This window comes from Sander lucioperca, chromosome 5 (genome assembly GCF_008315115.2).
Source record: "Sander lucioperca isolate FBNREF2018 chromosome 5, SLUC_FBN_1.2, whole genome shotgun sequence".
NCBI classification, from domain to species: Eukaryota; Metazoa; Chordata; class Actinopteri; order Perciformes; family Percidae; genus Sander; species Sander lucioperca.
In genome coordinates, this window is record NC_050177.1 from 20,605,894 (window position 1) to 20,622,715 (window position 16,822).

Consider the following 16,822-nt stretch of genomic DNA (forward strand, 5'->3'; position numbering starts at 1 on the left):
GTGGATGTGAGATGTACAGTGTAGGGCTGATTTCAAGTGGAACTGTATGTTTCGCACAGCGGACTTTTCCCTCCACAGACTCACATCGGTAAATTAGGGAATGAACTTGCGCTCCCGGGGGCGGTTCAGCAAAAAGAGGAGGCGTGTTCTGGCGCAAACGTTCCCTAGTACTATTTTGCAGTTTCAGAAAACAGTTCCGCCACAGACCAGGAAAAACCTAGTCTAAAGTCAGTGGCGCGTTATTCAGATGCTATTTTAAGGGCGCATGCTTGGCCGTAATGTAGAGTGTGCACACCGCGCGTACACTTTGCTTCTCTCATCTCATGGACCCAGCAGTTCCAATTTTTGCATACCATACATATATATATAAGGAAAAATATGACCTTGTTTTACACATTTCCATGAATCATGGATGTGTTGATGACATAAATGAGGAAATATTAGAGGACTTAAGGAGATGTGATGTTGAACTGCATGTGTCGATGCCACTTAACCCAAATGCCCCAGCAGCAGCACAGGAGAGGAGAGACAGAAGAGCTGCATCGTCTATAGTGAGGTCATCTCGGTCTAATGTTAGACTACATTGCAAAAATATCACCATGCATTCATAACCTCGTGATTCAGTGAGAGTGAGCCCAAAACATCGGAAAGTATGTTTTTGTGACATTTCTTTATTTACATTTTGTCAAAAAGAATAATCAATACCAAACTTCGGTCTCCTCGGCTGTGAACCGCTCCTGGCGTGCGCCCATGGATGTATTAAGAGCGTGCGCCTAGCAAATCCGCCATTATAATAGCAATCCGCCATGGAACAAGCACGTCTGCTTTTAAAGGGAATGTGAGATAACGCTCTGATTGGTTTATTGCACGTTACGCCCAAACCACACCTATGAGTGATGTAGCTACTTCAGACCAACCCATTTTAGATTTGCATCAGGAGCAAGAGTCATTTATCCCGCCGGGATAATAGCAACAGCGCCCGAGATCCGCCCACAAAGCTTCTTGCGTTTGGTGTTTGATACTTGCGTTTCAGATCGTTAAAGCAGCCATATTATGCTCATTTTCAGGTTCATAATTGTATTTTAAGGTTGTACCAGAATAGGTTTACATGGTTTAATTTTCAAAAAACACCATATTTTTGTTGTACTGCACCGCTCTCTCTCACTGCTGCAGCTCCTCTTTTCAGCTGGTCTCTGTTTTAGCTACAGAGTGAGACCTCTTTTCTTCTTCTGTACTATCTTTGATTGCACTCGCACATGCGCAGTAGCTCAGATGTAGATCATGTCAGCTAGCTGGCTCCATAGACAGTAAAAGAAAGGCTGTTTTTACAACTTCAGTCAGTTACAAGGCAGGATTAGCTGGGAGACTTCTAAATGAGGGCGCACATGTAAGCAGTTCTTTTGTAGATTATGGTGAACTTGTGTGTGTTGTAGCAGTGCTTTGCTATTGAGAACGAGGTAGCATGCTAGCGTTAGCATGCTAACGAGCTAATGGTTGCGGTTAGCCTGCTCGTTTCGGCTTGTGACGTCACAAGCCGTGCCGATTTTGAACAGCTCACCCAGAGACTGAAGGCAGGACACATTCAGAAACCGTATCTCACTCTAAACAGCATGGGTGGATTTTTTTCAAAGTTTGTATGTGTGTGGAAGCACCAGAGACACAATATAACACCCCAAATCCCAGAAAAAGTGATTTTTTTCATAATATGGGCACTTTAAAATAGGGCCCTCAATGTTTTCACACAAAAGAAAAGGATTTTCACATTTGTTTCTTTCATTTTAAAGGATCTGATCAGTTTCAGTCATTTTAATCAATTAAAAATCTGTTTTTCACCTAGATCTTATCTACCCTGGTATCCAAAACCAAACCCAGCCATTTGCTGCATTTGCTGCTACAAAAAGACAAGGATACAAGTCTTCTCGCAATGTTGGCAGCTCAGAAAATGCTTCCAGTAACAGAAAATGACAAAAAGTAAACCAGTCCCCCTCTCTTTCTACACTGTTTTTCAAATTCAACTTTTACCCATATTTTTGTATTATTACCTGTTTTTAATTAACAATAGACAAATTAGTAAAAATAATAATAAATAAAAAAAGAAAGTACTTTTTTTTTTTTTTTAATAAAATAGTAATAACTTACAGTGTAGGGCTGAGGGGGGTCCCAGTGAACCCAGTTGTAGATGACAGATTCCTCCTCCCTGTTCACATATTTGGCCCAGGGCGAGTTGCGGTACAGCCGGCCACCATCCTTGGTGTGAACTACCACCTGGGAAAAAAGACAAATGAGTGTAATGTTAAAGCAAGGGCACTTAAACAGTGACATAGACAGAGGATATTTGAAAGACAGGACAGGCAATTTACATATGCTGAGAGGAAGGGGACACACAAACACGTTGTCCAATAGGCAGACAGGATATGGACCACACCATACACATTGTAGCATTGGAAATCTCAATAGTATGCAGATTAGAGTAAAGTGGAAAACATCATTGCAAAAAAATGGAAAGACTTAGCCCGAACAATAACAGACTTAACAGTTTCAGAGGCCTGGCCACAAATCAATGGAGGCTTCAAGGTCTTCCGTGACTCCTGCGTGTTTCTGTCCCTGGACGTGTGCGATTATTTTAAAGTCAGCATTTATTTACATCTTCCAGCCATGAAATGCTTACATCATAAAACTGTGCTGTTACTCCCCATCTATTACACAGAAAAGATGGGGCAGATTGTTCAACCAATAAACCAAACATTTTTCAATGTGTCAACGTGAAAACCACCAATCTTCCAGAAAGCAGCCTACTCTCCAATGCAAAACTCACACACAGCTGTAAGCCTATTATACTGCACTCCCAGAGAGCACTGAAGACGTACAGTATTATGGTGTACTGTTAGAGCAGTGATTTACTAACTAGGGGTACTTCTGTTGTTGCAAGGGGCTGCGTGGAAAGATTGTGGAGCCACTCAACTAATTTGAAAATAGAAATTGAATAAATAGAAATTATGATTTAATTAAATGAATATATCAGCTGTAACACCTGGACACTGCAGTTATGTAGGAGCGTGTGCAAGCTAGTTAGCAAGTGAGCACAGAAATTTTAAACAGGTAGCTTAAAGTAATGAATAAATGGTAGAAAAAGTATTTTCCCTAGGTTTGTGGAAGACACAGGCGCACATATTTGGTGGGGGGGGTTAGGGATACTTCCTCAAGAAAATGTTACATTTTTCAATAAAAACATATGCAATTGCACATCATCTTGGACCATCATTATTAGCATATCTGTATCTGAAACGTTGGAAAAGCTAGAGCAGATAATTAAAGACAGAGCCTGCTAAAGAAATCCACTGGGGACCTACTATAACTATTAGATCTTGATATAATCAAGTCATTAAGTCAATTATGATGCACACATTGATTTGACATGCATTTGGCTTAGGTGCTGCCCAAAACGACTTGGGTGCAGCGCCTTATATCGGTAGGGTAAACTCTGAAATAAATGAATAAAAGTAATGACTAAACAGTCCAAATGATTAGCTCAAAGTAATGGCTAAACAGTTACAATAGTTAGCTTCACTTCAAGTAGTAGCCTACTAGTAGTATGATTGCTGATCAAACCAAACCAGCCTAAATACTGACGGTATAACAAGTATGAAAACATTACCATTAGTATGTATAGTGTTATACATTTGGAACATACATTGGGAGTTGATGAAGGGGTAGAGGAGAGGGGAGTTTATCTGACAGGGCTGTGGGGGTACCTCAGACCAAAAAGGTTGGGAAACTGTTGTAAAGGACAAAAAGCTACTGTATTAACCAGAATACTTGTTGTGGTGAATCTGGATTCAATGGCAATTATCCTGTTTTTTTGTTTGTTTGTTTTTGGGGGGGGGGGTGCAACTCCTCGGTTGGTCTTAACACAGCCACACCCTGGCTCATCTTGAGAGGGGATTTGAGGCAGGGAGCAATTTAGAAATATTGAAAATCATTATTATTATCCTTTGCCTCTCATCTATTATGTCTGCAATTTAGGACTGGAAGAGGGTCAAATGGGTATAGTTTGGAAATCTAACTGAAAAGTTACTTTGCCTCCATCAGTCAAATAAGAAAGAAGAAAGCCAGCGTGAGAGTTGGAAAAACTCACCAAGAAATCGATCCTGTAGCGTTACCCACAGTGTGTGTTCACCCTGTTTTGTCCCCTGCAGAACCAGGCATTAGAACCCAACTAATTCTGGCTGCTTTTGTGAAGTAATGACTGTTCCAATGCCACCTGCCTGCAAGCCATTGGCCAGACCCCCCTCTGGGCTTTTTTCATTATGGCCAGGCCACCTGGGGGTTAGTTGCCTGGCTCCCCTTATGACATGCTTCACAGTTTATAGGATTAGGAAAAGATAGTTGGATAAATGGACTGGCATAAAGCCTGACAGAGCCATGGTCCTTCAGACAAATTGGCCAGCATTAGGAATATTAAAGACAAATCTGACTGCTGGGAAGGCTGAGGGGGGTGCATGAAGAGGAAAAACAACCAGGAGCCAGGCAATATGCAAGAAGTTAGGTGTGGATTTAAAACAAAGTGGGCATTTGATCGCTTAGATAACACCTTGGTTCACTTCTCTAAAGTTTTGCATACTACTACAACATTAAGAGCTCATTGTAAATACTTGACTGCACACACAAAAGGACACTGCTCGTTTATGGAGACAAATTGGGCCCTGAACAAAAGGGGGATAGAAGGGCAAGCTGCTCTACATGAGAGTGATTGGCGCTAGGCTTGTGCTTCCACGAGGGAGTGCTGTGGAACTAATTCTAAAGTGGAGCTCACAGCAAGACAGCCATTCATAGGCAGCAGGGGTGCACAAGGAAAGGCCAGGTGCCAGCTTTTCCATCTGCTTCTTATCGTCCTTAGACTGACCTCCGCTGACAATGGGAGCCGGGCAGCCTGTCCAGGGCGCGGGAGTGTGCCAACGATGACCCGGTCCCAAGGAGAGTGGCGCAGCGATGCCATCCATTCCACGTCTGGCATCTCATGTCAGGATTATTTCTCTACCACGCTGTTTGCTTGGGAGACAATGCAAAATGGGAGGTGTGTCTTTTGCATTTAACCCTGTTGAATTATTTACTAGAGCTAAAAACCAATCATGTACACCCAATGCAGGGGGGAGGGGGGGGGGGGGGGGGGGGATTTGCACAGACAAACACGGCACAATGTCCTCAGGGATACCTGCCGCAGTCAGGAGCTGAAATAAAAACCATCAGTGGAGCTCCTCAGGTGTATCTACCCAACACTGTGCAAACTGTGTACATGCAGTAATCTCCCTTCTGCCTGCTGTGAGTATGGCATGTTGTTGACGGCGACATGCCAGGTTTGTACTCGGTTCATAAGACACCACACATGACAGGGAATCTCCCTCGCACATTACAGTGACAAGTCCCCGTACCAACGCGGCGAGATGACACCTACTGAGGGCGTGAAAATAGGCATGAAGATGTTCTGTTCCCTACCTTGAGTTTGGTGTTGTGATCCACAGCTGGAGACTTGTCATGCTTGGGCGGCAGAATCAGTTCCCACTTGCCAAATGGTTTCTTGGTGTAGGGGTGGGAGAATTTATCCCAGCCATCTATAAGGGAACAATACCATCCACATGAGTTGGGTTACAACACAGAGCCAAACGTCATACTGGTCAGCTGTATCCTGATCAAGGAAAGCCATATGATCATAGATGCTTATGACAGAGCAGCCCAAGTCAGAACATGAATCTCTCGTTTCTTTTGGTATGAAGGGATCGCAGGCGAGAAGATTAGGGAAAAGTCTGAAGAAATTCATATTTAGTGAAGCACAAATATGTTTTTTTTGTATTTTGTTTATCAGCTTGGGATCTATCTTCTGACCGAGTGGGAGGTCTTGACCCCCAGATTGAAAACTACTACCTTGTCCCTATTTTGTACTGTCCCGGTTCACTGGGTTTGTTTGGGGAGTTTTTCCTTACCTGAAGCGAGGGTCGAAAAGAACAGAGGGTGTCGTATGCTGTACAGATTGTAAAGCCGCATGAGGCAAATTTCGGATTTGTGATATTGGGCTATATCAATAAAATTGATAAGACTTGACTACTGCTAATGTGAAATTAGCTTGACACAGTTTTGATGTACTGCGCTGACCGGAACAAGGCTCATATCACTCCTACAAGTGTGCTGTACTGTTTGTTAGAAGACTGAGATTTACGTATTACCTTTATTTAAAGCCTGTACATCTTATAAATTCTTCTTATAAATTATTTTGATAACGTGCGTTTTTGTTTATAGAAACACTTGATGCACATGTGATGCAGTCTGTACTTGTTGCTTTTAGTGTCTTTTTTTATTCTAACACTAGGAGTCAGAAATTTAAAAATCCAACCACAGGGGCTTTCATTACTTTTGATTACAAATTAAACAATTGCCTGTTGCATTCTTCCTTATTACAGGAGTCTCTCCCTCTCTTTGTACTTTTGCAACAGTGAGTAAAGCGGTGGGCTCAGCCATCTAAAAGAAAAACTGATAAAATATCACTTCACTGCTCATTGAATTATCTCTCGGAGGGAACAACAGAGACGAGTTACGTTCATAGTCTGCTCATACCACATTACCAACTGTCGTTGACTGGCAGGAATATATCAGGACACAAAACATTTATCAAAAAGCAGCCACCTTGGCATGTCAATTTAGGATGCCGTTTTTATTCAGTAATCCAGATCTGTTTGCTATTCATGAGCAAAAACAACGGCAGGATAGAAAATAAATCACAGGAGATGCTCCAGAAGTGACCGGGCACAACACCAGTACTTTTCAGAGGCAGGCCAAGTCATTTTTTTCCTTTTACAATTTATGCATCTCCCTTTGCTTAAACTCCTCTAAGAAAAAAAAAAAAATAACAGTGCATTATGCATCCAACCTGCACCATAGTCGTGACTAGGGCTGCCGGGCTGTTTCCACATTTACTCTGAAATTGAAATCAAATAATATGACTGAGCCATGTCAAAATGTAATCTCTCACAGAATTGAATGTCGGAATTGAGCTGCTGCCCAAGGTCCTGGGAAGATAATTAAAAAAAGGGAACAGGAGAAATATGGAAAGAGGGAATGGCAGCAACAGCAACTAACTGGCACAAAAAAAATGTGTAGGGACAAAAAACAAATTGACAAATCTCCAGGTTTTTGCACACAGTATCAATCTGAAGGTATTACTGTTAGCGTTTGCTTTCCTTCATCATTAGCTGCAGGGTGTCGGATCAGAATGGCTGCAGCACAGAGGTAAGTGTTTGTGCTGTGGCATGGCAAATGGTATCCGAGTTATGTGCACAGGTTCGGATTGTTTCACCATCATTCTTGTTTTTTTTTCTGTTAATACATTTTTTTTTTTGTTTGTCCGTTGACAGTAATAAATCACTAACTGGCATGTGTTATAGCTGCATTAATATTTTTTGATAAAAAGGAAAGAAAATGACACAGCGAGCTTGATTTACCTTGTATATCTATTTGATAGATGAGAGCAAGTCTCATTTAATCTTGTTAATGATGACAAAAATAAATAATCTTACTGCATTTTCCGCAGCCCGCATAAATGGAAAATAACACTCAAAAGACTATTAACCTGAAATTACTTTCAAAGTTGGGACCGGAGGGGATAGAGATTTCAACGCCAACACAGAGGTTGCACTCTCTCAACAACTTTGCAGGCAATGATGAAATAACCAGCTACTGAAATATTAACAAACACTTCCACATTCAAAAGAACCCCCTTCAGTATGCAAGTTTATCCTGTGTAATCAATACGTTCCACATTTCCTACTCCCAGGTTGGTTGATCAAAAGGGATGACCACAGTTTTCTCTGCTTTTTCTTATATTTTTGCCCCCCTTGTGTTAAAATGCCACGTTACTTATTTAAAAGGCACAGTGAAGATATGCAACCTTCCTGTTGGCACTGAAATCTCTTTTTCCTTTTTTGGTCCCAACAGTCTATGTAGCTCTATATTACAGTGCAATTTCTTTTTTAGGAATCCAATTTATTATTGCAAACTATACAACTGTGATAAAGCATACTTTCATCCATCAGCTTGATGCATGCTTCTTTTAAACATAATAAGAAAAACAAATGAAGATGTCCTAACAAAAAAAGACTCACTATTTTGTGCAAATGAACTGATAATAAAAAAAAAAAAAAAAACACTAACTATGGAGGTTATAGCCTCGAATTTGAGCTTTAATTCCAGGGTGTTTACATCCTTAATGGGTACATTTTGTAGGAATGGTAACAACTTTAAACACAGAACATGCAGGTGTGGTAGGGAAAGGCTGATTATCAGCCCTGGCCAATTATCCGGCCCGTTTTTTGGCAGTTGGCACATTATCTGTATCGGCGTTTTTGTAGTCTGATAACCGATAAAGTTAATGAATTAAAAAGTGTTCTACTTTGGCTCGGCTACAGCTCTGTGTCTGACCCTCTGCGTTGGTTTCACTCACCACTGAGTCTGACTTCATGTCCCGCCCACAACGCTATCTGACTCTACTGGGGATTATGTTGAAAGTTTCTCATTTATTAAATAAGTGCTTAAAGCATCTAAACAAAGATTTGTGTTGGAGTTTGTAACAATCCAAGAATCTTAATTTTGACTTAAACATTTTCATTTTTACTGTAAATTTTCGGTTCCAAAGATTGGTTATTGGTTTCATGAACTACTAATAATTGGTATCAGCCTTGAATAAACAGTAAATAAACAGTAACGTGTCACCCTCTAATGTGTGGATAATATAACTCAGTGAGAGCGTCATGGAAACCCAACCTGGACATCACACAGCTGACATGTTGTTCAGCAGCTGACAGTTTCTCCTCAGGCTACTTACTGAAGTCACCGGTGAGGAAGAGGGCCTCTGCACCCGGAGCCCACTCTTGAAAAAACAGGCTGTTGTCAGGCTGTCGCTGCACGCCGAAGGTCTCGTAGCTGCGCGTGAACCTCTCGAAGCCTCCTTCTGCCTCTTCCAGCCGTAAAAGCTGCTTCTGTAGCAGCTCATACCTTCAAACACACACACACACACACACATTCAATGGAAACCCCACCGGTGGATACACTATCTGTTAGATACATACAATGTTATATATCATCAGTGATGTTGAATTCCCAGACTTGCGAATTCCAGTTATTTGCTTTTTGACAACTCTCCCGGAGAACATCAATAGCATTCAGGTCTGGCTGTTACAGTAGGTGTGTGTAGAGAGCCAAAAAAAGCACCTGGGACAACTGTGTAAAAGTTTCTGCAGCTTTCTCTCTGTGTGTTAGTCTAGTGTAACCTGTTGATCCAATTAAATTGACTGGCGAAGAAGATATTCATCAGTAATTAGCAGTAATGCTACCATTACTGGAAAAAGCAGCCCCTCTATTGTACCCTGTTAGTGTTATCACTTATCAGCCATTAATAACCATTCATAACAATGCCGTTAGTGGTGAAAACAATTTCCAAAAACCATTGGTAACATTCACATGTCATTTCAATGCAATCACAAATCTATTTCACTGAGTAATTAATTATTTCCACTCATTTCTGTCTTAGATTTAACAAGTTGCCCAGCTGTTGTTTTTTTTTAAACAGTCTGGAAATTTTACAGTAGAGATTTCCTTAAAGGCAGGTATAAAGACTACTAATGATCAATCTTTCATTAGTCTATATCCACGACATTCCACTTCCGGGATTGCACTTGTTCTGCCGGAAATTTCGCCAGATGTCACTCTTTTCGGGTGTCCGTTTTCGGATGTCCCGTTACCTTCCACTTTCTTTGTGTTGGCGTTCTAAACTCCGGTGGATTTCTGAGAACTATGGTTAACTGCTCCTCAGATCTCTGCAGGGTAAATACAGACAGCTAGCTAGACTATCTGTCCAATCTGAGTTTTCTGTCGCACGACTAAAACTACTTTTGAACGTACACGTTCCACCAAAACAAGTTCCTTCCTGAGGCTATTTTGCAGAGGCACCGTGGCTCCGCTCCGCGCTTAGCACCACCCATGACGATTGTGATTGGTTTAAAGAAATGGCAATAAACCAGGGCACGTTTTTCTCCCATCCCAGAATGCTGTGTGGACTAGCCAGACCCTCCACTGCAGCGCTGTGGAGGAAGGTCTGGCAATGCGAGACTAATCTTTAATTGAATAATGATGAATGGAAACAGGCATTCTAAATGCAATGATTCAAGCTACAATACAGACATAAATAAGCACTTTAATGATGTTTTATAAGTTTACAATTTAAGTACTTCACTTGTCATTCTACTAACAGACAATGTAAGTAACATAAATAAGTGAACACCAACCAAAAGAAAGATGTTTGAATAAGTATGTACTGTATGCATGTGATTGAAAATGTTCCTTAGTTTGCACATATTTACAACTTTGCTAAAAGATTGCAGCACATGCAGTGTAGCAGTGCTGCATCTCAATGCATCCTTACTAACGTCATCTCTTTGAGGTCCTACCTCGGGATGCAAACCTGCCTCATTCCTTCAGGAATGTCTGACAGAGGTTTATCTCTCAGGATATGCCTGTAGTCAAGTTACCTTCAACTGGGAAGGATAGACTTACTACTTTGCAATTTATCTCACTTAAGTTCCTGCAGCCAGCTGGTGTCCATATCAGATTCCCCCCGGTACAGAAAGCCTCTTTCAGCCAGCTGAGTTAAGTGCACTCTCTCCCCTATAGCCCTGAAGCCAAGCTCAGACTGGCCTGTGAATGCCCTGGGGCTAGTGATGATGGGCTGAAGTAACAGCGCGATTTCTCAGCAGCTGCTCCCTGTGTCGAGCATAGAAGATACAGACAGTACTTGCCAAATGGAAACCTTTAAAGTCCAACCCATGATGCCACATGCCTCCTTTGCCACTTTGTCACCATTTCAAGAATATGCTGAGAAGAAGGACAGGATTCGAAGGGAGGATTCACATAAGGGCAAAGCTCCACCGCCACAATATTAATAGGAATTAGGGTTGGGTACCGAACTCTGTACTTTTTTTAGGTACCGACCGAATTACGTTGGTACTACCGAGGACCGATTCACTTGAAATCAAACAAATTTCGGAACCCGAGAGCGCATAAGCGCAAGCTCATCTGTCCTCTCTGCATGTTGACAGAGAGCCGAGCTCCAACACACAAACACAAACACACACACACACACACCTCTGTTTAAGTCACAGTGACAAAGCGGTTGCAAGTGTGGTTACACTTTTCAAAACTCCACGCTGACAGCATATATAACGGCGAGGCGAAAGAGTCGCGGTATGGTTAATGTTAGACTACCTCTGTGACAGGCAGGCACCACAGTGTTCACTATGCCCTGACAGGTAGGCACCACAGTGTTCAATATGCCCTGACAGGTAGGCACCACAGTGTTCAATATGCCCTGTTGACTGACTGACAGGGAAAGGTTGCGTGGCAAGGCAACTTCTAAAGCACATATTAGCAACCAGGCAATTCAAAACGCTTTACAGCCAACATTAAAGAGCAGTTTAAAAAGGAGATGGAAAATAAAAACATCTTAAAATAAAAAATTCTACAAATACAGGAATAAAAGATACAGTGCAGTGTAAGAAATTAATATTTAGCTAGTTGGTAAGGACGGGTTTGGGAGGAGAGAGAGAGGGAGGGAGGGAGGGAGTTATATTTTGTGTGGCATGTGAAATGTTCTAAATAAATAACAAAATGTTCAAAATAAATAATAAATAGAATAAATAGGTTTGGAATTATTTTTTACAACTGAAATCAATTTTTTGTTATTACAGAGGGAAAGTACTGCAAAAAGGTACTGTTGGGTCAAATGATTATAACTAATGAGTTCCAGAAGGTTAGACCAGTGGGAATAGTGAATCCTGTCCCAAAATCAATTCAAAAGTATTCACCGCACATCTCATTGGGTCCGTTTCCACTAGAGATTTCAGCAAGGAGGCGAGAGGAGACCACACATCACAAATGAACTGTGCCTATAAAGAAATGGCTGCACATATAAATACATTTTTTTAATTGTCATCGCAATTTCAACTTTCACAATGAACACATCGCAAAAGACTTAGGATAGCACTCAGGATCCTCGAGTTAGTTAAACTAGAGTATCAGTAGGAAACTGCAAAGTAATTTTCCTTTACTCTTATTAATACAACAAGTAGTTTGTCATATTTTTGCAGAATACTGAAAGCAGCAGAAACGCAGTACTGAGTTAATTTTATTTGAATATCTATTCATCGCAAGTAATATCGTTATCGCGATATTCAACAACGTAATCGGATATTATATCGTGCAGCCCAATCACATTGTTTATTTACAATAACTTTGGGGTAGAAAACTCCTGCATCCCGTTCATACAATTCAATGCCGCGGAGCAAACAGGGGATGAGGAACAGCTGGATATGCTCTCATCTCATTCATCTAAAATGCATGTGTGATGCTTTTATATGTCAAAACTTTGACTAACATTAGCTTGGAGAGCTAATTTACCTGTTGGGCCACAGACTAAAGAAAATGACACCACCCAAACTAGTAGTCAGTCCGACTGGCGTTGACAAGTTGCTGTTCGTAACGTTAGATTTGGTTTATCAAAGACACTAGCAAAGCAACAAAGGACAGAAAATAAGCACAGCAGAAATGTGAGATAGGTCGGCCCACCGTGTTTAATCCTAAGAGCCCTATCTTGCACCCGGCGCAAGACCGACGCAGTTGTCAATTTCCCGTCCAGCACCCACATCATTTAAATAGCAAATGCAAATGCACCTGCGCCCATCTTTGCACCCATGGGCGTGCTGGTCTTACAGGGAGGTGTGTTCAGGTGCATTCTGGGCATATTGCTATCTTGAGGCAGCGGGAAGTGATCGTGCCATTGACCAACAAAAACCTGGTCTAAAGTCAATAGCGCAGCATTTCATTGTTATTTTAACAGCAAATTAGTAAAATGTTCCTAGGCTCATGCACGGCGCGCACACACTATGCTTGTTACACACACAGGGACGCACAGCAGCACACACACATGCAGAAGATTACATATAAAAATATTACGGTGGCAAATCCTCCATCATAATAGCAATGCGCCAAGGTCCAAACGCACCTGGCTTTTAAAGGGAATGGGAGATGACATTCTTGCATGTTACGCCCAAAACACACCTATGAATTAATGAAGACACTAAGTACAACCCTTTTGAACCATGCGCCCGGCGCACGGACCCTTTTTTCCGCCGTCAAACTAGCAAAAGTGGATTTGGACACCGTGCGCTTAGATCGTTAAAATAGGGCCCTATATCTTTAAACGTTACAGTCACGGCTGAAAATGACAACAGAAATTAACAAGTTTCCTAATTTCACATATCTCTCGTTGTCTATCCGGAAGTGACTTTTGTGTTAGCTGAAAAGAAACTATTAATATCAGGAAGTCATTAACAAAGCTGAAGCTATAGGCAAAAATCACAACTTTGAGTTACTTTATATTTTTCTTTATTGACAATCAGACAGAAACGGCCTGCAAATTATTGCAGTCCTCTGTGCCTTTACAGTTAGGTACGGAAATATTTGGACAGTGATGCAATTTTCATAATTTTGGCCCTGTGTGATAACAATAGATTTGAAATGAAATCATCGAGATGAACTTGTAGTGCAGACTTTCAGCTTTAATGTGAGGGTATTTACATCAAAATTGGAGGAAGGGTTTAGGAATTGCAAACATTTTCATACATAGTCCACTTATTTCAAGGGACTTAACTCTTGTGTTGTCTTCCAGTCGACCAGGAACTTGTTTTCCTTCCGGTTCAACATTTAAAAACAAAATTTGCCTAAAGTTTTTTAGTCATTTTTTTTTCCGATGCTTTTTTAAAAACGTTTTTGTCGCTTTTTTCTACGTTTTTTTTTTAATTCATGGTCAATAAACCTTATTTAAATGACATATTACCTGATTTTTGAGTGACTAATAGTTCAGTTTAGAGGATGTTGAGTAAAATCACGTTTTTGTCAAACATGTCAAAGTTTAGTCTGGAAAATGATTTTAAAACCTTTAAAAAAAAATGGTTTCAAATGCTTTAAAATTTATTAAAACACTCAAAATTCAATGGAAGTAATCGTTAATTTTACCTGCAAAGAACATTGTATGGTTTCAATACAACATACATCCATGTTATTTTTAGGCAATTTGATTGAAAGAAACCCATATTTGTGATATAAAAAAACATTGAAAACGCGTCAAATTTGACCCGAGGACAACACAAGGGTTAAAGTAATTGGACAATTGTGTCAAAAGCTGTTTCATGAGCAGGTGTGGGCTATTCCCTCATTATTTCATCATCAATTAGGCAGATAAAAAGTCTGGAGTTGATTTCAGGTGTGGCATTTTCATTTGGAAGCTGTTGCTGCGAATCCACAACATGCGGTCAAAGGAGCTCTCAATGCAAGTAAAGCAGGCCATCCTTAGGCTGAGGAAAAAGAAAAAAATCCATCAGAGAGATAGCAGAAACATTAGGAGTGGCCAAATCAACAGCTGGGTACATTCTGAGAAAAAAAGGAACGCACACGTGAGCTCAGCAATACAAAAAAGGCCCGGACGTCCACGGAAGACAACAGTGGTTGATGGTCGCAGGATCCTTTCCATAGTAAAGAAGAACCCCTTCACAACATCTAGTGAAGTGAAGAAGACTCTCCAGGAAGTAGGCATATCATTATCCAAGTCTACCATAAAGAGAAGACTTCACGAGAGCAAATACAAAGGGTTCACCACAAGGTGCAAACCATTCATAAGCCTCAAGAATAGAAAAGCCAGATTAGTGTTTGCCAGAAGACATCTAAAAAAGCCAGCCCAGTTCTGGAACAGCATTCTTTGGACTGTTGAAACTAAGATCAACCTGTACCAGAATGACAGGAAGAGAAAAGTATGGAGAAGGCTTGGGACGGCTCTTGAACCGAAGAACACCACATCGTCTATAAAACATGGTGGAGGCAGTGTTATGGCATGGGCATGCATGGCTTTCAGTGGAGCTGGGTCACTAGTGTTTATTGATGATATGACAGAAGATGGAAGCAGCCGCATGAATTCTGAAGTCTATAGGAAGATTCTGTCTGTTCATATTCAGCCACATTCAACAAAGTTGATTGGACGGTGCTTCACAGTACAGATGGACAATGACCCAAAACATACTGCAAAAGCAACCCAGGAGTTTTTCAAGGCAAATAAGTGGAATATTCTACAATGGCCGAGTCAATCACCTGATCTCAATCCGATGGAGCATGCATTCCACTTACTTAAGACAAAACTTAAGGCAGAAAGACCTGCAAACAAACAACAGCTGAAGACAGCTGCAGTCAAGGCCTGGCAAAGCATCACAAAGGTGGAAACCCAACGTTTGGGGATGTCTATGTTCCAGACTTCAGGCAGTCATCGCCTGCAAAGGATTCTCAACAAAGTACTAAGAATGAACATGTTATTTATGATTATATTAATTTGTCCAATTACTTTAGGTCCCTTGAAATAATGGGGACTACGTATGAAAATGTGTGTAATTCCTAAACCCTTCCTCCAATTTTGATGTGAATACCCTCAAAATAAAGCAGAAAGTCTGCACTACAATTTCATCTCAATGATTTTTTACAATACACAATACATTGTGTTAGCGCACAGGGCCAAAATTGTGAAAATTGTATCACTGTCCAAATATTTCCGTACCTAACTGTATATCTTCACATTTTATTTTGATGAAGTAGTCACTCTTCCTTCTCCTCCATGCTGGCACTGGTGCCACATCTCTGTACCTCGCCCTCTGTTTTTCTACAGTGTACAACCATATCTAGCACGGGACTGCCCTTGGTATTCATAGGCAACATTTAGCCGTAAAACACTCTCCCATCAAGCTGCAAAGAGCAGAGTTTCAGAGTGTGACCATTTCATTACTTATGGCAAGCTGTTTTTCTCCAGCGCTGGCCCTGAATTCCTAATAAAGGCAATTCAAAGTTAGAATAGCAGAACTGGAGCTTAATTCATACCTGTCGTCTTCCTGTCTTCAGTTTAAGCCATCACATTTCTTAGTTATGAGGTACTTTGAAAGCTATTGATGTGGCCGAGTTGGCTCAGTTGGTAGAGCAGGCGCACATATAAGCAGAGGTCCAGGGTTTGTGTCTGACCTGTGACCATTTCCTGCATGTCTTCCCTCTCTCTCTCACCTTTCTCACCTAGCTGTCCTGTCCATTAAAGGCGGAAAAGCCCAACAAAATAATCTTTAAAAAAAAGAAGCTATTGATGCAATGTCACCAGCTCATTCAAAGCTATTAAAGCTAAATTTACAGCCAACTGATGTACATGTTTACAACCAAAAAGATTGAAATACAAGCATTTTACAGTGTCAAACACATTCTTTATGTGGCCCGGTGTAATAATACAGCAGGAAATGACTGATCGGTTTGATAGTAATCTCACGTTGAGGAGCATCTATTTTGGCTGACTTGAAGCCAAAATGTGGAGATCTTTTATGGGATTATGCCATATTTAAAATTATTTTTTATTTGTATTTGTTAAGTGTGCATTGCTGTCAGTCCCAGTGTCATTATTGATAATAGCACCAGATATAATATCACTGAAGTCAGAAATGTTCAAATCTGACACATGAAGCTATAGCAGAAGTTCAGTCAGGAAGACAAAACAGTTGCATGCCTATAGTTTTATTTCTTACACATCTGTATTCAATCCTTTCACACATGCTCACTCATTATTCTTTGCTGTTCTGTCTGGGGCTGTCAATCATGTTATCAGCTGTTCTCATCAGCTGATCTCATCAGCTGATCTCATCTATCCAATAGC

General features: G+C 40.9%; 1 protein-coding gene across 1 annotated transcript in view; it reads right to left on the reverse strand.

The window, feature by feature from the left end:
• The window catches only part of gbe1b (glucan (1,4-alpha-), branching enzyme 1b), a 146,585-nt gene that overhangs the window by 107,892 nt on the left and 21,871 nt on the right, over window positions 1-16,822 (reverse strand). The window contains exons 2-4 of the mRNA XM_036001146.1: window positions 8,870-9,039; window positions 5,494-5,609; window positions 2,140-2,265 (exon numbers count right to left, since the gene is read on the reverse strand). Of these exons, the coding sequence (XP_035857039.1) occupies window positions 2,140-2,265; window positions 5,494-5,609; window positions 8,870-9,039 (412 nt within the window). The remainder of the gene's footprint in view (window positions 1-2,139; window positions 2,266-5,493; window positions 5,610-8,869; window positions 9,040-16,822) is intronic.